The sequence below is a fragment of the Stegodyphus dumicola genome, chromosome 3 (assembly GCF_044657685.1).
Source record: "Stegodyphus dumicola isolate Sdum_Otavi_A_Nest chromosome 3, ASM4465768v1".
Lineage (NCBI taxonomy): Eukaryota > Metazoa > Arthropoda > Arachnida > Araneae > Eresidae > Stegodyphus > Stegodyphus dumicola.
The window spans coordinates 115,317,626-115,341,514 of record NC_140770.1 but is presented as its reverse complement, the minus strand read 5'-3'; the positions used below and the strand labels follow the sequence as shown (position 1 = coordinate 115,341,514).

The window sequence follows — 23,889 nt, the reverse complement described above, 5'->3', positions numbered from 1 at the left end:
TATGAACTGCTTGTTATTCAATTATTTTAAAATTAAACGTGAATATCGTTCGCATAGATGAAAAATTTTTAATCAACCTGTAAGCGTTTGAATGAAATATTTGACTAAGCTTCTCACTGAAGTAAGTATACAATCATCCAGCCCACTAGGAATACCCTTTGTATGCCCTTTGTATTTTCGGAACTTAATAAGACAGTGGTATCTAAATTTTGCATATCGCCTGTATGTCATAACAACTGCAGCAACATGTTCCAGTTGTGACACTTGCTACAGCAACTATATGGTTCTTCCCGTTCAGGTTGTCATTTGTGAATTCGCAGACATAATGATTGTAGAAATTCAAATTCAACGTGTAAGGTTATCAGGACTCCACATCTATTAAATCATTAAAGATAGAAGCTGAAGAATATTTTGCAGTGGATAATATAATTCGTAAAATCCAGAGCCACGTTATCCTACCTTGTTGAAAAAATAACGTTGTCTCATATTGTTAGATTGTTAGATCCTTTAATCTACGCTGCGTGATACGTGCTTCAAATAACTGAAGGTATTGCTAGTATTTTACTTTACAAAACAAAAGCTCACAAGTGGGAAAAAATAATTATTTATTTCAGAGAAGCACGGGAGGACTACTTGCTTTAGGAGAACAATAGTAAAGCAACTCTTGTATAGTTATCCTTACTATTGTAACATAAGTTCTCCTAAAGCAATGCTACAACAATTGTAACTGCCATATATATGGCAGGAAACTAATATGAGAGAAACACGCTAAACCTGTTTTGTCTTGTCCAATTAGCCTGCGATATCTGATTTCACCGATATTTTGGTGACTGGATATATATGTAATTTGATAGAATTTTTTTTAATTTGTCGTGAGCCAACAGTGACTGACGCGTCTTGAATGAAAAGTATAGTGTCAGTCTCCAATGACAGAAGCGGTTCGAACGGAGAGTACAGTGTCAGTCACCAAGTGCTGACATGCCGCCTAACGTATTAAAATTAGGTGATAAACAACTTGAGTTTGAATAAAATTTTGCTGATTTCCAAATCAATCAGATATAGATATTCAATTTAATTTTTTTTCCTTTTTTTTTTTTTTTTTCTTTTCCAACCTGCACCAATTTAAGGTTGCTTTTTTTACAGAATTTTGAATGTTAGAGGAAATTCTGTGCAGTCTTTCGTTCAGCCGCCAAATTCGAATCTGTGTCGAGAATGGTTCAGCATTCTACCTGAGCATTGTTGGACAAAAAGAAAATAGAAATTAAAAAAGAAAAATAAAAAAGGACGGAGAGTCAGTTTTGGTAAAGGGTCAATAACAGTGGCATTCAAATTTTATGGCAATACAACCCCCCCCAAAAAAAGGACCCCAATCAGATTGTCGAACCTTAGTTACGTACCATCAATTCATATTTGTTAAGATTTTTATTTACCTTGCGGCCCCACTATAAATTTCCGCGATTCCAAATGTGATAGCGATGCTTAGTTTCAATATCTCTTATCTACTCGCATTTGATTAAGAATACCAGAAAGAAAAGGCAATTTGATTTGATCAGATTGAAAGGTAGATTTCGAGACTTGACTTTACTCCACCGCCATATTAACTGGTCCACTTGGAGATGGTGTTTATTAGCCTGCTTACGCCCTGCAAGTGATACTAATTTTGCTCAATGATATACCACTATCTTGAAGAAATATGCATATTATGTATTTTTCAAGTTTATGGCATTTCGTTTTACTTCCTTTAGCTATAGCAGGATCCCATCTAGTTATTTAGTCGATTGCAGATTCAAACAGCTATTTCAGTGCATTTCTGGATACGCCTGAGTGTGCATGTATGGAAGCAGATGTTATTTGCCCATACATATTTGTTTTCAGCTTATGGAATGCGGAGATGATAAGCACTTTCTTCTGGAGCACTTAAAAATATTACGGTCAGGGTCTCCAATCCCTCCACATATGCACTGCGCGCTGTTCCGAAATCCGAAACGAAATAAATAGCTCATGTATGGGCCATGTCCGTGAGGAATTTTGTTAGCTCATAAGTACTACTGCGTAATTTATCTCTGATCTTGGGAAGGTAATTATATACTCTTTTGCTAGTGTCGTCGTTATCCCAGGAACTTTGCCACTGCCCCATTAAAAGAGTCCTACTATTTGTGTTCATATACGACTTCGGCCATGGTATATATAGTTTCCACGTACATCCGTCCGTGGCTGCCAATTTGGCAATTTCATCTGCTTTTTCATTGCTGTTTACTCCAGTATGTGCAAGGACTCATTGAAGCTTTGTCTGATATTTGTCGGCAAGGAGTGTAACATTATCTGAATCTCCTTGTCTGCGGTGTTCCGAATTTTCCAACCCCGTACAGAGTGGAGATTTGACGCTGAGTCAGAATATAAAGTTAGTTCGTGACCAACTAAAATACTGTAGTGAACTGCTGCCCTAAGTGCTGAAAGCTCAGCTTTGAACACTGTACTGACAGAATTTAGTTTTCGTGCCCAAATAAATACACTAATGGTGCCTCGTATCACACAGAAGTCACAGCTTGTAACTTGATCCCTTTTGATCTATGAATTTTGAAACTCATGATGTTATTCTGAGACCCAAAATATTGCTCATAGTCTAATGTTGTGAGTGGCTTATGCAGTCAGACCCAAGTTGGAAGGTGGCCTGAGAATTATCTTTGGTCAATATGAGAAGTTAAGAGCTACTAATAAAACCACTTGTTTAACCTGCATTTACCTACAATAAAAGTCGTTTTCTGCCTCAGAGAAATTATTAAAGGCCCAATGAAGAAGACTTTTCCACGTCAACACGGCAGTGAACAGTGACTTTTGTAATTTCTGTGATATTTCATCGCAGTTTGAGCAAAAGCTCACAAATATAGACAGACATATTTAAATGTTTTCATATTCAACAAAAATTTAATACCAAACTCAAAATTTGAACTGTGGTAATTTGAATATTTACGAAATCTAATATATTCATTTTAGCGCTGACTGCCGTACCGAAGGGCCCGGGTTCAAATGTCGGAGAAGACATGGGTGTTTATAAATGCATAGTATTTATGCGGCATGCGGCCACTCAAAATATACGGCAAGTCGATAACCATGGTGCTGTCCTTCAAAACTGGGGCGGAAATGGACAAAGTAGTACTGTCACCTATATGATGCTCGAGGCTAATGCCAACGACAGAAGCAATCTTGCGTTCCTCCCCACGATAAAACTCGTGAGCTTGTTGTGACTAGGCCAGGCAAGTGAGATTAACTACAACAATAACAAGGCAACAAGCCATATTAATGAAAGAATCTAGGGAACATATAATAAATATTGGCATTTTATGATGACTAGTATTTTACGAGATGTAATAATTTTCATGACTGCATGTGCGATTGATGCCTCATTCATATACATTAAAAATTTGTAAAATCCCCTCCGCATTTCCCTTTTATTTCTTCGCTTTCTAATCCCATATCCATATGAAGGAACACATGAAAAATTAAGAGTGCAAGATAAGTGCAAATGAGGTTGTTCGTGGACATGTAGGTGCCATTGTCCAGTCGTACCGAATTTTGCTAGACAGTAGCTTAGGGACAACATCAGTCTGACTCATATATTTTATTTGTGTCTAATTCTGCAGATCCTAATTCTCCAGATATTATTAGATAGCTATAACAGTTCCAAACGTCTCCGCTGCACTAGGATTAGAAGTTTGGCTTGTCAACTTGGTAGCGTCCTTCCTCTGATATACTGAGTCTGTAACTAAAGGATTTTTTTATGATTCATTTCATTTAAGACGGAAAATTCGGTTACTGGTAATAAATTTTCAACCTTTATTATTTTTTTTGCGTCAAAAGTACTTTTTGAACTCCCACTTTATTTCAGTATTAATGAAACTACAGTGATCCTTGGAGATCCAGATAAAGGAATAATATTGGAGGTAACGAATATTTGCCCTGTTATTATTCCTGGAAAATTTCACAATATAAAGCTTCAGATATGTGGATGTTCGAAGTAATCACACAGTTAATTTTATGTACATAATTAATGATTTCATTTAATAACAAATTACCAGGCATTCATTATTAGTATTTATTTTCGAAGCCATTTCTGAAGTAAAGAATTTAAACGTAACAGGAAAGCCATGTTAGAAGGAAAAAGATAGAAAACATTTCCTTCTTGCTTACAAGAGAGTTAATTTGGAAAATCAGTGATTTCAGGAAAATATTATATTTATTTAATAACGTCATTTCAAAAACTGTTCCTAATTATTAGGTAATGCGAAAATTTCCTCAGATGAGTTCATGAATATATTTTTAGTTACGATAATTCAATATGGAGGATTGACTGAGCGCAACGAATTCGAATGGAAGCTATTAATATGTAATGTACGTACATGTAATGACAAAAATTCTTAATATATATTTTTCACCTTAATAGAATTAATTTTATTAAAATTAATTTATTATTTGAGTTTCTTTTTGAGATGTTCGAGAAATGCGTTTAATTTATACTCTGATAAATTTTACTGATAAAAAGTTTTCAATATATTCAAGAAATTTTAACTTAGTGATTAAAAAACGAATGTCTTTCTTTTGAATGCTCCCCTGTTAAGGAATCTTTCTTTTTATTGAAAGGCTTTGTATGTTGAAATTTTTTTAAAGTGCTAAAAATTTACAAATCCTGATATTTAAGATGCAAAAAAATCTTCTAAAATTTTATATTTTAATTTGTATCTGTACTCTTAGATTTGGTTTAAATTTACTTTATAAGGCAGAGGATAACAGTAATGTGCGATATCTAATCGAAAAAATTTGCTTTACATCAAACACTGAATTTTTATAAGACTACTTATCTACTATATCAGGGCTTCTTAAACTTTTTTCGGTCGTGACCCCTTTTTATCACTCAGAATTTTTTTGCGACTCTTGGACTCCATAATATTTACGAAAATTTTGTGGGACTCCATAAGCGTTACGCAAATTCGACACACACGTGAGTGAAACCGTCAATTTTTTCTCTTGTACTGTAGTACACTATTGGAATTTTACAGCATTAATTTTAAGACATAGAACAATGTGAAAATTTTAAATCAGCAGATGAAATGACAGCATCACATGCAATGCAAAGTAGTAAAATGAACACGTTTGTATTATAAAAAGAATGCGTCGAAACGTTTTCGTGGTTATTTTTTTTTTTTTTTTTTTTGTCTGTATAGTTTTATCTTTATCTATTTTCAGATACATTGTGAAAAAATATTTGGTAATTTTTAAATTATTATAATAAATTAAAGAAATATCAAAATTGCTAAAATTTTTGGAGACCCTCTGCTGCAGGTCTCGCGACCGTCAAGGCCGTCGCGACCCACAGTTTAAAAAACTCTGATCTATATCAGTAGTTCAATATTTTAGCCACAAAAGCGAAATGATTTTAAATGTAATACTTAGATTCCAAGTTTAATTACCAAAAAACAAATTAAAAAGAAAGCCACAAAAGCGAAATGATTTTAAATGTAATACTTAGATTCCAAGTTTAATTACCAAAAAACAAATTAAAAAGAAAAAGGAAATCTTTCTTTAAAAATATTATTTCATTTTCCCGTTAATTCTTACAACTTGTATCCAGTTCCTGTGGTGCATTAAGGATTGAATTTAGAGTTCCAGAAAAGGATCTGCAATGTTTTTAAATTATTAAAATAAATATATTGCAGTTCAAAGTAATTCATGCATTTATTTTAAAATATTGCATGTAACTGCTATGAAACTGAATGTGTCGTTCCTTGTTACCACTGGTTTAATGTATCCGCACGTGGGACGAATTTGAAACGAATTATCCGAGTATATGGGGGTTCTACTGTACGTTTTTGCCTCTCATCACATTTGTGACTGGAAAAAGCATTTAATTTTTTTTTATAATTTTATTTGCCATTTATATAAAGTTTCAAAACTATGAAGCGGAAACAACTTATAAGGGTTTAAATTTTACAGGTCACAGATTTCGATGCAATGTTTAATTTCGTTGCACATATAATATCACCTTCCACTTTTTAACGTCATTTTCAAACTCATATTACATACTGCTGCGTTCGAAGACTATGAAGGACAATATTTAAGTTATATACTTTTATTAACAACCTTCATCATTTTTAACACTTGACAAGAGTTATCTATTCAAATGTACTCTTGCGATTAAAATTCCCGACTTCCTTTTTGAGCATCCAAACTTTGTTCACATCCTCATTTAACCTCTATTTTTCAGTTGCTATAGAACTGTGCGTGATACTTTTTTTTAATTGAGTATTAAAATACATTATTATAAGCTACGTCAATGATTATCTTCATGATATGCAGAAAGAATAATCTGAATGATTTCGAGCTAGGAACTACTGCAAACAGAAAACAGATTACACATGCATTTTATTACTTAAGAAGAATAAAATCTAGGTCGAAATAATTAAAAATAATTAATGACTCTATAATTCTAAGCAGCAAGGTTACTATTGAAAAATGACGTAATTCAAACTCAAAATTCACTTCGCGTGTTACAAAACAAGCATTTTTTAATTAAAAAATTGAAAAAGCTGTATAACAGTCCAAGTAAAAACATTTTCAATATTTATAGAAAATGCTTTAGAAAGAAAATACAGAGTTTATCTATTTAAAAAAGACTTTTTTTTTTGTTACAAAACGTGTTACAGATTACTTAATAGGAAAAAGATGAAAATTTGCCAGTCAAGCACTTTAAATATCTGAGACGTATCAAAGAAATATTCAATTTCGTGCCATGTGCGCTGTAGCAACTGTAGAACTACGGATAGAATTTTCCACTAAATCTCTGTCAAATTTCTTATAATGTGGAAGGAATGGATCACAATAGTTTCTTCATGAAACACCAAAGATAAAAACTACAAGAGTGAAGATTTAGAAATTTAGAAGCAGGTCAAGCAGTGAAAAATAGATATATTTACTTTGCAAATTGAATCCAATTCAGCATGTGAACATAATATTTTCTCTTTTTCATTTCAAACTATTTATTGCCTGTTTACTTCCTTATACGAAGTAAAGTAAATATTGTAATCGTGAAAAATTTCGGGAATCATATTTCACCATTTGAACTATGTTTTTGCTTTACATCTATATGTACGGACATTCTGTACGTTGTTGACTTTTCAAAACTGCACTAAAGATTTTTCAAAACTGGATAAATGACTGTTGTTTTCAAAACGGATTGTAAAATGGATTTAAAATGGATTCATTCACAAAGAGAATTTTTTGTGGCGTGACGTTTGTGTGCATATTGTAGTGACGTGTAAAGTGTAAACGGTGCTAAGCCTAACGTGGGGCGAATTTATTAACACGTGAAACTCTTAGTAGTTTTGTGAATTAAGTCAATTGGTGCACGAATTTCAGCGTCGCTCTGCACAGTGGGACCAGAAGTTAATTTAAAATTTGGACTACCAAAAATTGTGTCTTTCCCACAGGATGGCCGAATTGCTTTTTCTTGCGTGCAGACTCTAATGTTAATTGCAAAATTGTTTTTTTTTAACTGTTTTTAACTGTATTCGGTGTTTTAGGTTTATTTATTTATTTATTTATTTATTTATTTTGTATTTTACAATTTTTAATGAAGAGATATTGAGTTTTTATGTATTTTTGCTTTACCGCGCAGTTTTGAATTGATTGAATGAGAAATATATCTCTAATGAAATAAGTTTAAGTGAAGTGCAGCAAAAAATGTGCATAATTTAATAAGCCGTGTGCCGTGTCCACATCAGACTTTTTATAACAAAAAATAACAATTTTGCAAGCAAGTAATATCTGCTCTTTGTAGCACTTTCTATATGAGCTTATGAGAAACCATTATATTTTCCCTTACAAATGCAAAGCAAAAAATAATTTTGATGCAAGAATATAATTACACGTATATATAAATATATGGTTTATACGCAGTAAAGAAATTAGTTGCATATTCTGATTACACTGGGGAACGGCGGTTTCATTGTCTTAGATCTGTCACTTGTTTGTGACCAACTATCGGCCTCTGAGTTAGAAAATAACATCAGTTTTTGTCTATCACGTCAACTTTTTAAGCTAAAGGATATCCTCTCTTTGTCTCAAAAGTCATGCGAAATATGCATATAAAAGAAAAATTTACCAAATGTACTGTTCAGAAAGAAGAGTTTATTTCATACAACTCATTATACTGGCCAAGGTAACTTGGCTAGTAACGAGTTACCGCAAGTTTACTTTTGTTCATGCAAATAGTTTTTTGTTTTTAAAAACGAACGGTAAACATACATATATGGCTTTTTTTTAAGTGTTTAATCTGTGGATATTCTCACTTGATGCTCCAAAAATAGTCAGCCATCATATTTGGATCCCGTCTAACTTGGTGCCGTGCCTCCGTTACATTCAAATCTTCGTGGAATCTCTCACCCTACTCATCACTGTTTGCAAGAAGATTTTTTGGTAAGTTATCAAAATAGCTATGTAAAAAATGCAATTTAATGCTCAGGTTACAACCAAGCATTCTGAAGATCTCCAAAAGCTCCTGGATAATTTCTCTGTAATTCTATCCTCGTGTATTTCCAGGAAAGTCTTTGAAAATGTTTTTAAGTGCCTAATAAGCATACTTTTTCTGTAATTTTTTGGATGAAATGTTCACTTTTAAGTAGCTGCCGAATCTGTAGACCATCTAAAACACCGGCCTTTATTTTTTCAAATAATTTCTTTGAAGTTTCTGTTGAGTCATTCCGCTTCAGGCAGCGTCAAGCCAAAGGCGTGGGTAAAAAACGTAAACCAGAATGCACCAATGTGGCGACGAAAATGCATAGAATGTTTTTAACATAAAAATACCCGTAAATTAGCTCATCAAGGTTCTTTCTTAAATCATGCACAAAAAATAGCATTCATCCTGAGCAAAGTATTTCATGACGGTTGTCCTTCAAAATTCGCGAAAATAAAAGATGCCTTGCTTTCCGAGTCATATATTAACTATAACTGCTAAAATGAAAAAGCATTGGAACAATATATTGTAGATAAAGTAATCATTAAAAGTAATAAAAAACGTACCGGTTCAAATGAGGTAATTTACATGTCTGACGAATTTCAACAATTAAGGAAACTACTACATTGTTTCGCTAACTACGCGTATTATGATTTTGCATGAATTGAGAAAAGCGATATGACTTCAATGTCTTATAAAATTCTGGAGTGGATTAGATGACTAAATAATGGCAATTCGTCTTAAGTTCGAATCTTAACCGACGCCCTGGCATCGTAGAAATTTACAGGATTTCATAGTTGTAACATGAACATGAATCAATTTTGGTAACAGAATCCTTCACGAAGGCCTCTGAGAATATAAACCTGATTTGCCGCAGTCAACTAAATAGACATATTAAAGAAACTGTATGTATAGCAATGTTTGACATAACCTGTTAATCTAATGTTTAATTTCAATAACCAAAAACTTTTGCTAGAATATACGATTTTTATTTTGTGTACACCGTGTTTCAAAAAGAATATACGTATTACAAAGTGTTATTTTGTACAAACTATCGATCACTGCACCTCGGCTCGGCTATTGGCGAAACGAATACATAGTCTTGTTTATATTAATAGCCGCTAGATGTCAGTTGTCTTTTGTTTTACGTGATAACCGTCACATGTTTAAAATGGCTACTCCGCAGCAGAAATCATTTTGTGTTTTCGAGTTTGATACCCTGTGACTTCTTCCTGTGGGGTTTGAGTAAAGACGACGTAAAGACGTTTATGTACCACTACTCCCACAGAACCTGGAAGAGGTGGAGAACCGGATTCGTACTGTCATATCACCAGTGACGACGGACATGCTTGTTCGAGTATAGGAGGAATTTGAGTATCGATGTGATTTTGTTCGTGTCGCTGATGGAGGACATATTGAACATCTGTAACATCTGTAATCTGAACTTGAGAGGTTGGTGCATATGTGTGTTAAGTTTCATATTCGTATGCCATACAGTTTAATAAATATATGCATTCGAAATACGTATATTCTTTTTGAAACACGCTGTATATTTTTCAATTCAAATTCATACATTCGAATTTTACGAAAGATAAACCCACATTTTAATTAAAGTTAAAATGAATCAAAATTTTAAAACCGTATATGCTATTAAATGATTAATCAGAAATACCGAAATACGACATTTATTTGGGAGAATAATCTAAGAGGCTCAAATTTGACGAATAAACAGTAAATCTCAAATCAAAAGCAAATTTGTTTAGGCTTTCTCGGAAATCACTAATTTCTAATGTTTGAGCAATTTGGATTTTTTTTTTTTTAATAAGCTAGATGTTTACTTATAATGCTTCCCTCCCTGTTGCCTATGTTGCGGTATCTTGTGAAAATTACCGTATATTCCAATATAAAACAAGCATTTTTCCTCTAAGTTTTTAATCTAAATATTTAAGATCGTCTTAAACTCGCGTATTAAGAGAAAGTACTAAAATTATTGATGTTTTCAATTGTCATAGAATAATACTCCAAACACGATTTCTGTTTATCTTAAGTTCTTTCATGTAAAACAGAAAGAAATTTTCTTCCAGAACCCATGCTTAGTAGCGAGAGAAAGTTTTATTGCACCCTATTTAGCAAATGGGCAAGGACAAAGCCACATAGATAAGGGAAATCTAGTTTTTCTGAAAACAGACTTTCACAGAGTGATCTCCTATAAGGTATTTCTCCCGCCTTCTTAGCATGCCTTCGTGGTCAGCAGACTCCACGCGTATTCGAGAGGTCCGTGATTCGAGTTCCGGCGAAGGCGTTGCTCATTTTTCACTTCTCCTGCTTCAAAAAAACCTACTTTCTCTACAGTGGCTCCCAAACTAAAAAAAGGTGATGGATAATAGTTCTCCGCCGCCAGGATTTGGCGATTTGGTCCCCTAATCCCCAGTCACCTTTTAAAAGGGAAAGTATATAAGGTATTTCTCCCGCCTTCTTAACATGCTTTCGTGGTATAGTGGTCAGCACACACGGCGCGTATTCGAGAGGTCCGTGGTTCTAATCCCGGTGAGGGAATTGCTCATTTTTCATGTCTTCTGCTTCGAAATAACCTAATGTCTCTACACTGCACGTCTTGGTCTCATCTGCAGTTTACTTCGAGAACTTATGATGCCAGTTTCAAGTTGATAGTAATTAGACATACAAAGGCTATGAATAATTGTGGCCTGGGATGGCAAACGTTACTAACTGAGGCAAATGTTATAATATGGCTGATAATAAAAGGCTAATTAAACAATGCGAACTTATTTCGAAAATCATTCAGTGGGCCTAAGCCAATCCTAAGACAAAAGATAAGTATAGAAAACGGTAACTGTAAGTAACACAGAAGCTATTCAGGTACATGAAACCGTAAAAATAAAAATATTCCTACTGCGTTAAATTTTTGTTCTTCCATCCATCATTCACACTAGAAGAATTTAAATAATTTTCGTAATTCAAAGTTACCTAAATAAAAAGAGCTAATTTATGCAGGCATATTACTTGTGACAATAATCAATAACCCTTGACCTGATATAGTCTTTGACTTTGCTATGTCACAAACGTAATCGCGCAGTGAGAGCTGTCTGTGGTTCTTAGTCAATAATACTTTGTTTATTATTTCGTTTATTGTAATTTGATTCAAATTCGTTTTTTACTCTTTTCTAATGCTGTTACAATTTAACGTTTTTCCCCCATACTCTTTGCTATCTAGACTTTTATCAGTGCCATCAAGATTGTTGAAACCCTACGCTATCAAAGTATATATCCCTGAAGAAGAAAACTTTGTTGATGTGTTATGACGCAATGTTTTCCGTATGTTGAAAGTTAGTTACCACGTTTCGCCTCACTTAGAATACGCAATCATATGATATAACAGAATTTCTGCGAAATTCCAAGCATATACTATTCGATAAAAGTATTCATTGAAAGGAAGTAGAAAAGATGCATAGCAGAAATTATAAAACTTTTTTCTCAATTCATGAATTTCGCGCTTTTCATACAAAGTCATTTTACTCAATGCTCATTCAAATCAATTCGCACATTTTTACGTGATTTTACTTATTTCTTTAAGGAATAAAAATAAAATAACTCTAAAATTTCTTGTTCAGTCATACCACGTGAAGTCGTAAATAGCAGTGGACACTTTTTTTCCCGATCTTCATGAGAAATCATGAAAACAGTTTTGTTTTATTTTCTAACTATTAAGCAGAGTAGTGAATCGCTTTATGTGAAATATATTTGCCGACAGTCATTCAGAGCTATGAAAAACACATTCAGAGAAATGTATGTTTAATTCATACGCGCAACCAGAATTTTTGTCTCGCAATTAGTAGACGAAAACATCATTTCAACATCACAATGATCATTTGGAAAATTAAGGTAAAATGCATCAGTAGCACTCTGGAAAATTGTCGTTATTTTACATCGGAGTCAACCAATTAATTAGATATGTGTCATAGAGCTTAGAACACAACTTTCAAAAATATAATGAAAAACTTATTCCTACTCATGAGCAAAAATTTAAATTCTTAGTTTTATGGTTAGCTCTTAGGCATTTCGATAATATTAGTGTAGAAAGTTACTTTAAATGTTGATGATACCGAAAAAATTTAGATTTTAAGGTTCAGTCTGAAGACGCTTCAGATCTGATTTGACTGCATTATGGTTTGGTTTGGTTTATTAGATTATGGCAAAGCACTCGAGGGCTATATGCCTAAAGAGAGCGACTTTTTAAGGAAACCTGGCTCGTATACAAGTTGCACATGGGGAAAGCCACCATACAGGCAGCCCTTGTTGCGAGGTTCGAACTTCAGACCGAACTACCCGTGTTCAGCGATTTTACCGCTCGGCCGCTGACGAGCCTTTACCTGTATTATGAATTCTAATTATTGAAGATCTGGTGTTAACTTAAGTAGCTAGTAGCTACAAAACGTGCTGACAACAAGATACATGAATAGATAGTTTAGTATCCGTATAACAAAGAACTGTATCTTGTTAAAGATCCAATCACATAATTTGAAAAATCTCAACGTTGTTGTTGTCGAAAAAATTATTTTTCACCATTTTCTTTCAATCCAGTGACTCAGCGTAGTTTCTCAAAAAAATATTAACAGTGACGGTTTTACCGTTCAGTTAATTAGCAATCAGCATGTTTCAAATTTACATTCTTATTTAATTTTTCCATGCAAGCTGCAGTTGTCGTCATTTTCTGTTTAATAAAGAAAAGAGACTCAAAAAACCTGTATAAAGCAAAAATTTAGAAGAAGTCAATGCTGGAAATTTCATTGCTTCTCGTTTCAAAAGATCGTCCCAGCTAATATCTGCAGTTATATCAAATTTAATAATATCAATGACAACACCATTTCCTACAAGATATAACAATCATAGAAACAGCAACTTAACTTTAAATGTCAAAAACAATATCAGCACTTTTGGAAAAAGACATCTACACAAAGTTAGTATCATTAGCGTAACCAACTACCGTAAAATCAAATTACTAATTTACGAAGATGAAGCTGTGTACTGAATCCATTTCAATTTCCTGATTAAATCATTAGCTTTCAAATACACAATCAATCATTTATGTACGCAAGAACTGAAATATTTAAAAATAACCATCGCTACTTCCTTATCTTTGCGGCCTTCGACCGCATACACCTATGATTTCGCCAAATTGTGAAATGTGAATGTAAAAATAAAACTGCATAATATATATAATAATAGCGAAAATAATCAGTTCTTGTTTGCTGAGAATATCTTTAATAATTGTTAAATTTATATAAAGTTACTCCGTTTTATATTCCTTTCAGCATTCCAAATAGATCGTAGATCTATCTTGCCCCCATGTTAAATAACTTTCTCCTAATGACAAACACTCCCATCTTTCCGGCATAGTCCTCCAGAAATACACTGTTGTAGGAGTACTCTGCCGCTGATGTTTTTACGTTGGATGAACAAACTGTTATCGACTCTAACTATTTCATTAGGACTGCCTATTCGCCCATTGAATCTTTGCATCAGATTTAGGGAACACATTTCCTGCATGTAATTGTTCCAATCAACTGAAGCATTTTAATACATATTAAGCTGCTTGTCACGCCATATGATGGACGTCAGCTCATCTGCCTAAGAATATATAAATTTTATAGCAGTGACTAATGATATTCTGGAACCACTAAACCAACTTCCAACACTGAGGCCCCTTTTCTTTTCAGGATTTTTAACATTGCATCTTCAAATGGTTTCGTCATTAACATATAGTTTCCTGGTGTGGCTATTTCTGCATATTAGTTCATCAGGTAAAAGACCTCTTTGTTGAAAAGATGAAATGGCACTCATCTCTTTATTTAGTAAACTAAAGATTGTTGACGACATATTCGCAAGAAAGCAATGAATAGTTTGAAAAAAACCAATACAAATTCAAAAAAAGAGCAAACTTGAAACACGAAGCTGATATAAGAATCCCTGGCGAGATAATTCGGTTTATAACTGATTCAGTCTCGGAGGCCGATATAATAAGGAAATACTTAAAATTCTGTTAGTTTTTCTGTCTTCTTGCATGCGGTATACGATGCATTATATAGTTTTTTTATCGGTAAAATATATCTGTAGCTAAGAAAAGCCTGGGTTTAATTTTCTAACGGCAAAGCTGTGGTTCTTGAAATAAACAACGCAGCCTGTATATTCCCAAAGCAAAGGATAAAGCAGAGCTAGATATGTGCTCACGGAGTCAGGTTTTAAAATAAGCTTATTCTAATTTTAATTTTGTGATATAACATACTTATGTATGTATGTATATGTGTATCTTTGCATGCATATATATACAGGGTGTGAATCAGAAGTTCCAAGACTGGTCCATTTCTGAGTAGGGGAGCGGGCGCGGATTGGTTCCGCCAGGTGAGCGAAGTAGTGGGGGGGGACTCAGGGAACGAACTGACGCTGCAGCAATTGCCTCCAGAACCGTGGAGAGTGCGCCTCGCTTGCAGCGTGAGTGCGTGTCATTGACCTCGGTCGAAAAGTGGGAGAGGCGAAAATAAAGCAGCACCTGGAGCAACTTTGTGCGATTTTTAAGTTTTGCGTGCGACTGAACAAAACCGCCACGGAGACTCTCGGTATAATTCAAGAGGACTTTAAGGAAGAAGCCATGTCCAGTGCAATGGTTTTCATGTGGCACAAACGTTTCAAAGATGGCCGCGAGAATGTTGAACACGGTGACTGCTCTGGGAGGCCATCATCAAGCCGAACGGATCAAAATGGGGAGAGATTGCGGGAACTTTTAAACAATGATAGTCGTCTTAGTACTAGATTACTTGCCGATGAACTGGGACTCAGTCAGAGTACGGTGCGGAGGATTGTGACGGAGAATTTGATGATGCGAAAAGTGTGTGCCAAACTGGTGCCAAAAGTTTTGTCGGTGGATCAGAAGAAACGGCGCATGACTGTTTGCCAGGAAGTGCTCCAACGGTTGAATGTTGATCCGAACCTTCTGGAGAAAGTGGTTACTGGTAATGAGACCTGGGCCTACGAGTACGATCCTGAGTCGATGAGTCTGAAGGATCATATTTGAAAAAATTTTAGTCCGCTGTACTTAAATATCCAATAAATTTCTAGTTCTGAGGTAATTCTTGAAACTTTTGAATCACATCCTGTATATATATGTGCATACATTTTTTGGAACAGAATTTTTATTTAATTTACGTTCCGACATTTACTTTTTGATTTATATATATATATATACATAAAGAGATAAGGAAAAGCAGCTTTTTATATTATAACTTTCTACACAATACGTTCTGGAGTACTGTTTCAAACAAAAGTTTTCAAACTGACTTATAGATTCATCATTTCTAAGTAATGAATAAAACATTGCTAAAAAAGCTTCTGTTACGTATACATTCAGTAATGGAATGATTTTTAGTAAATTCATCAGAGCAATTATCTACATTATTAATTAACATTTCCAAATTTTCTTAAAATCGAACTAACGGAAAGTTCTGCAAAACTATACATTTTAGTTTTGATGTAAGTCGAAGAAAGAGTCCAATCGTTAAAATTTAAAACAAAATAGAGGTGACGAAAGCTAACTTTGAATTAAAAAATAATTTTAGAAAGTGAGAATTGTTTCTATGTTCTATATTTCTGTGTCATATACATTTCTGTGTTATCACGGCCGGCTCCAGCTCCGGTGCAGCTGGTGAGGACTGCAGCACCAATTGCAGAGGCTGCAGAACTTAATGGCAGCAAAAATTTTAGAATTTAAAAAAGAACCGGGCGGCAGAATTACACCGGCTGGCAAAACGTCTAGCATCGACACTGATTTCAGTGCCATATTATCCAAGTCAACGATAGATTTTCTCCTTTAAAAATTAATAAATTATCATTTTGCCACCTTCCTAGAGTAAGCAACTTAGCTCGAATGCATAACAGATAAGACTATCGACTGTTAAAAATCATTGTATAGCAAGAATACGTAGTAGTAATAAGAACTTGTTACAATTTGAAAAAGAAAAAAAAAGTTTTATTTGTGATGTGCTGTTTATTAAACTTTTTTTAAGATTAATTTGAAGTACTATATAAATGCAGCATATGAAATTTTTAATATTTGTCAAAATTCATCGCTACTTTTAACGAGAAATATCAGTCTCATTTTTTTGGTATATATTCTTCTGATTTAATATCTACTGTTAATAAATACTGAAGAACTTGTAAGTATGTATGCCTGCTCCTCACGTTGTGAAAAACGGCAGCATCTAGAGTCACCAAATTATGCATAAAAATAGTCCTTCACTCAAATTTGTGCATCTCGATGCCCGTTTTTGAAATTTCGAATTTGTTTTTATTTATTACATACCATTTGTAAATTAAATACCATTTTCATTAATAAACTCGAAAGGTATTTATGCTTCAGATAAGCGTAAGATATTTATGCTTCAAATTTAATCAGGAAGCTCAGCAATTTAAAAGAATTATGTTGCCACTTCCCGATATAAAATATCTTTTTTTATTTTCCATGTGCTAATTTGTTCTCATATGACGACATGAGAACAAATTATATATTTAATTTTTCTTTCAAATTTTATCTGTTTGTTATTGATTAGCAAATTAAACGATTTAAAAGCGATAAATGCAGTTCTTTATATATATTATTATTAATTACTAACTGGTCTAGTAAAATTGTATTAACTGGACTGATTAAAAGCATTACGTGTTTTTCTCTTTTATAGGGATAATTTTAGGTGGCTGGGTTGCGCCAGTGGCTAGTCGTTATAAATAACCTACATTGAAAATTTAGCATCTTTTAATTGTAAATCCGTAGAGAAACTAAGACGCATCTCGAAGAACATTCCTAATTTCACAAAAGTTATAAATCAATGTATCAAAATTATAAATCAATATATTTCTCTAGAAATAGGAAGACATTTATACTAAACCAATCAAATTGTTCAGTGATGTTGTACTTTTAAATGACATATTCATAAATGTGGTGTGCACTTTAATTAGAAAACAGTGAGGTAGATCGTAGTAGCGAGGTTATTAAGTTCCTTTCGGGATAGATTTAAAACCGCTAAATATGATAAATGTTGCTCGTGCTCTTCGTTTAAGAGAACAATTTACGATTTTATTGAGAAAAGAAAAGGAAGTTCTGCTAAAATTAGCGTTTAAATGATTGATTTATGTGCAGAAAGCAATTTCTAGTAAATGATCATGTGAATGCGTTTCAAATTACTTAAAGGGCTATTCATATCCTAATGCTTGCGTCAGACTAATTTGGGAACATTCCTCTATTTTATCCTCTTTTGGTAATAATAAAAATCCCATTGTGATTTATATAAATTTCTCCTCATCATATTAAATTGTTGCAAAGTTTTAAATAAGCATATAAGTTGACAGGTTTTGTTAATTCCGATATGGTACCGTATAATGTACCCACTGATTACATTTATGTCTTCAGAGGATATACACTACGTAGGATTGACACGCCGTCAAGTCGACACTGTCAAGGATCGAAATTGCCATATGACAGACGTTAATTACCGACATACAATCGACATGTTGAAAAACGAGTTTTAATAATGACGCAATGATGAGTATGATTAATGCGCTTTTGCACCTTGCACGGAGGTGTCAGTAGCATATAATTGCCACAGCGTAGGATCTACATCTGCATATCATCAACTCACGTAGGATCAACATCGGCATATAGTCAATACTGGCATAGAGTGCACAAAGCTTATAATTAGCAACAGCGGGAACAAAAGGGACAGATTCTGAGCGAATTATTTTTAAGCTGCCTGCATAGGATCTGTATGGCGTAGAATCGACACTGGAGTATTGGAAACGGTTTTGAGTTGCTGGCTGTGTCAATCGTATGCCAGCAGACAGTTATGAATTTTATATCAAATTCTTAGTAGGTTAAAAATGTTCCTAAGAGTACATTTCTAACATTTTGCCAACTCAGCAATATACGCTAGCTTGAAAAATTAGAATTTCCAATTTATGTCTATTTTTGCAAAAACACTGAACCGAAGGTACTAATACGCTCCCAAATAATTATGCAAAGATTCAGAGTCGAATACTTATGTAGTGTACATATATAAATGGCGTACAAGTGCGTGTCTTCGGAGTTGTAATTATGAAGAGGACAAAAGCGCGATGGTTTTTGTTGATTAGTGTGCTTTCACTTCTTTACGACATTCGCAGTGTTTCTCGCAAGAGATATGTAAATTTATAAGATATCAGGTAAAATGAATTGACGCTATCGTATGGATTAGGAAATGAGGTGAATAACTGTCGGTAGACTACAGGCAGATTAATCATAAGCGCAAGTGGCTGCAGAGCTCAATATTGTCGTCTACAGTTTGTGGAAACAGGACTAAGCATGGGAAGCACCAACACATCGCCATTGGCAGAACTGGTGTCGCTTCTTCATACTAACCGTCTTGAGAAAAACACCACTGCCACGCGGCAGTGTTAATTGAGAAATTATCATCAGGGCAATCAGAACTTCTGGTACAGAGAATGGCCGGGAGATACAGATGCTGACGACACATGACAATGACATTACAATACAATATCATACATTGCAGTTGATGGTGAAATTATAAATATAAATATAAGTATAGGTAGACAAATAAACACAAATAAAGTTTGTGGAAACAGTCTCATGATTGAGAAGTCATGGCCAATGTTGACCAAGATCCACAACGAGAAGCGAGAAGTGAAGAACGCAATTTGGCAGTTTCAACGCGGCGGCTGCTTCACAGGACTGCTATAACTTCAGAGCTCTCACGAAAGCTGTATATGCTGCCACTGGAACCCAAGTTTCAAAGTCTACAATTGCTTGAAGGCTTCATGAGATAGGGTTATATGCCAGAAGACTCGCTGTTTGGGTCCCGTTCACTGCAGAACAAAAGAGAGCGCGTTTAGCATGGCGCAGACAACATGCGCCTTGGACCAGACGTCGGTGAAGCACCGTGCATTTTACAGATAAGTCGAGATTTAGTTCAAACACGGATTCTCCGCGTACCTGTCGCTGAACGAATGCGATGCCATCCTCCCTTATCATAAATAAGGATCATTACGGTGCATAATGTATGCTGGACGACCGCAAACCCCTGCATGTATCTTATAAAGACTCCTGACTGCTATGAGGTAATGAAGAGGAGGTCTGAAAGCCTTACGTTGGATTTTTCAGGGATCCATTGATCCTGAGTTCCGTTTATCTACATAGGGCTCAGCTAGTTGACGATTACCTGGAAAGTGAGGATATTCGCCGCATAAACTGACCATCCAGATCTTCTGCTCTTAATCCTATAGAGCACGACTAGGACCTCAATTTCATCTCACCATCTCCCTCCGAGAACCATACTGGAATTGAAAACCACCTTGCTGCAAGAGGGAGATCGACTGTCTCATGCACTCCTCAGCTGCCTCCTGTCCGGTATGCCGTTACGCTGCGCGGGCTGTCTGGCTGTGAGAGGGGACTGTACCCCATAATATTCTCCGTTTCAGTTCGATGTCACAACGTGAATTTTGAATATCCTCGTACTATGAGTACTCATAATCATGCGCATATAAAATGACTTTTGAACTGCACACTTCTTTCTCTGTTATAAATGTATATTCATACCAAATTTGATTAAAATATGTCTTAGTTTTTCAGAAATTCGACGCAATGTGCAAATTCTCTTAATTTTACATAGGAGTGTATTTGGAGTTACGACAACGTACCTTGAATTAAAACTCATAACCTGTACTTATAAGGTTACACATTTTTTACGTGTAAATTGGGTAATTTTATCTGTTATCAAAAAGCAAAAGGAGGGGAGGAAATAAAAAAGTCGATTTGTTTGGGAAAAATCATATATTTTCTTAATAAAATGTTTTCTTGGAAGTCTTAGATATTATTATAGTCTTCCAAAAAAAGTTAAAAAATAAATCTTTTCTGTAAATTTAAAGTATCAAACATAAAAGTAAACTTTATGATATAAAACCATGTCTTAAAATTTCAATGGTATTCTAAGAATTAACGGTACCCAAATTTTATGCCATTTAGCGCAAAGTAAAAAAAAAAAAAATAAATAAAAATAAGAAATACATTTGCATTTATCAAACAATTTATTCATTCATTCAAGATGCGATAGCAAAGTCTTGAAGAAGAAGAAATATCTTTTTTCTGTTTTCATTTGAAGGTTTTTCTAGCATTCGTAATTTATTATATTTTTTTATACATTAACAGGATACACGTGTTATATCCGTTAATCACAGCGTTTTACATTAACTATTGATCTAAATGAGAGTTCTGAAAGCAAAGGGGTTAAGCCCATAGGAAAGCAAATAGCTAATTCTCTGGATTTTACCCCTGAATTAAATGATGACTACAAATTGCTTTTATATAAGAGAATTATCAAAGAGATTTCTTGAAAAAGACTTGCGTGTAAGGCGCTTCCGTTTCCAACATTTATACCTTTATGTGTTTCGTTATAATTGGAATAACTGTTGAATTTTCGTTTACTTGTAATGCTATTTAATACAAAGTTAGTAATTTAAATATAGATAAACATAAGTAGAAATTACGCAACGCACTTGTCAACATACACAAAACCTGAGGAAAAACAAACATTAATCATCATTATCGTGATTATTCTTAATTTACTTTTTATAAAATCCAGAAGTGATCGAGGAGGTAGACGAATTATTAGAAATACTTACCTTGACTCAAATTTTTGGCAAAAAGAAGTGCCTTTGATCTAGTTTTTCCTGAAAAGCATTTTAAATATCGGAAATTCCCCTTTATAAAATTTTATTATAAATTTGCCTATTCTCCCATGAATGACTGACAAAAGAATTTAGCTGAAGCTAAACTCGTATCTTCTTATCACGGTGTTATTTGTCTTAGAAGTCTGTTTGCCATATTAAATATAATTATCAAAATATATTTTCAGCGGTAGATATTAGGAGCACAAAAAAAAAAAAAAAAAAAAAAAAAAAAAAAAAAATAGCTGACGCAATATAATTAATACAATGTAACTAAATAGCTGACGAAATATAATTAATACAATGTAACTATTATATTTTACTAGAAACAATTAAATGATGTGATATAGCTATTCAAGAGTTATACATTTAAACTGCGAATACATTTTTAAAAACAAACTGAAATAATGCGACAATCAAAAAAGGAGAAAACGTTGTCCAAACGGCATTAGAATCATATTTCTCTGCTAAATATTTTTATAACAATCATGTGATGGGAAATAAAAGCATCTTATTTTCCTCTGTACGCATATAATCTTAATAATTACAGATAATACTTATAATTACAGATAGTCCTAATTTTTATTTAGAAATATAGCTAAGTAACATCTGCAAAATAAAAACAACTATGTCATTTCGTTAAATATACTTGTAACGGAGAATTTAAGTTCTTTAAACATATTGGCTGGCTTTCGCGAAGCAGAAACAAAGTAAGAAAAAACAACGGTAAAATTCTTAAAAGCTTAAATTTGATAAAAAATACGTATTTATTTCTGCTGTAAAATTTTCCGCGTATTATGTGGGATATTATTTATTTTTTATTAATTTAGTTATCTAAAGCATTGTATATGATAACACACCGAGAACCACCTCAGAATTTATTAGATTATGATATTTATTTTCTTTTTAATTTATTTTATCTTAAAAAAATACATCTCTTAACAAACTGAAAAAATTTCTCAGATTTTATTAGTTTTCCTCTCGAATTTTTAATTTTCCACTGTTTATGATTCTAATGACTGTATTTTAAGAGTCTAATTAATTTACATAGCCAAAATTAATTTCATAAAACGATAAACAGTTGCACATTTTATAACAAGAAAAGCATTTTAGAAATTAAATTAATTTGGATTGATAAAAATATTTGCGAAAACAGCAAATATTTTCAAATGTATTAATAAGTTAAGGAAAACTTACCTTAGAATCATATAAAATCAGAAGTGGTAATAAAACCAAAGGAACTAAAATTGCAATCACTGGCCGCCACCATATACTAAATACAGTTTTTATATTCTTCGTCATGCTTTTTATTTAATAATGTTTACAGTTTGAAAACATACGTCAAACGAAAAACCAAAACATCACGGAGAATTTGCAGAATGTGGGAAAATTCGTCTACGCTTCCGCTGGAAACGATTCTTGGTCATGTTGGTAGCAGTCTAAATGCTGTACATAATCAGAAGAACAAAACTACCTGCTATTTTTTAAGTTTCTATTTCCCTTCGCGACAAATGTGACAGTTACAAAGTGTCGCGGAACCAGCAAGATTTAAAAAGCGGTGTAACGAAGCCGTTTTTTATTTATTTCTTTCGCTTTGTTTCGCTTCAGCTGCGATTCGAGTCGGTGATGCTCTCGATTGGTCGGAAGTTACCCGTGACGTCGCGCTAACACGTGTTTTCTCCGAACAGATCCCAGGAATCGGTTTGAGACTTTTCCCCCTCTTCGTTCTAAAGCCGCGATTGTTAATGAGAAAGCGGGGAAAAGATCATTACCAAATAAATGCTATCAAACACAATTTCCTATACTGGCGTTGTGAAGGTTTAATCTTGTTTTTTTATTTATTTATCTATTTTTCATTGCATTAAGAGAGATCGATTAAAACTTTCCAGCAATGCTTTCGAAGGACAGATCAAATCATTGACTCTTGCTTGGTTTTTCTTAGACAATATTCCAATATTTTGTTACTGTTAAACATTTGCTTTGCTTGACCGTTTTAAATGTGCCACTATTAACGCGCAGTGTGTTTGAATTAGGATTATTTCAAGAAATAAAACGCAGTATCTATAAATGATGATTACAGGTGATTCCTTCTGTATTAACTCGCATAATTGTTTTCCTCGCGTATTTTTCCTCTTAGCGTATGATTTAGAAATTTTTTATTTTTTATTTAGAAATTTAAAATTTTTATTTTTATTCACAGAGGAAAGTATATCCTCATATAAGAAAGTAAGAAGAATATATCGAAATTATTAACTTTAATTGAATTCTTAAAAATATATAACGGAATGGTATTAGTATGTTTATTCACATAACATTTTTTAATGTGCTATATCCTTCATCTTCGTCTTTGTTTCAAAATTGGTACATGCTGCGTATTTTTTTTTTTTTTTTTTTTTTGTGCATAATTTTTGGAAAGTAGAATCAGTGACTAAGAGATGGGATATATGAGTAAATGCGGTATTATGTTTTATGTTAGAACTCGATTTGATTGGAAAGATGCACAAATATAGTTGATGAACAGACTTCTCGTATATTATTCCCTAATAATGTTTTGCCTCAGATTGTCTGACATGTGTATTTTATAGAACAAATACCCATTCCCAGAA

At 33.6% G+C, this 23,889-nt stretch overlaps 1 protein-coding gene across 2 annotated transcripts in view; it reads right to left on the bottom strand.

Annotated features, from left to right (window-relative positions):
* LOC118198767 (Na(+)/citrate cotransporter-like) overlaps window positions 1–22,981 on the bottom strand; it is a 91,005-nt gene extending 68,024 nt beyond the window's left edge. The window contains exon 1 of one of the 2 annotated variants that reach the window (XM_035370526.2): window positions 22,481–22,981. In XM_035370526.2, the coding sequence (XP_035226417.1) occupies window positions 22,481–22,585 (105 nt within the window). In that variant the 5' untranslated portion in view covers window positions 22,586–22,981. The remainder of the gene's footprint in view (window positions 1–22,480) is intronic. The other variant, XM_035370525.2, reaches the window with a different exon arrangement.
* Between the last annotated feature and the right edge of the window lie 908 nt (window positions 22,982–23,889).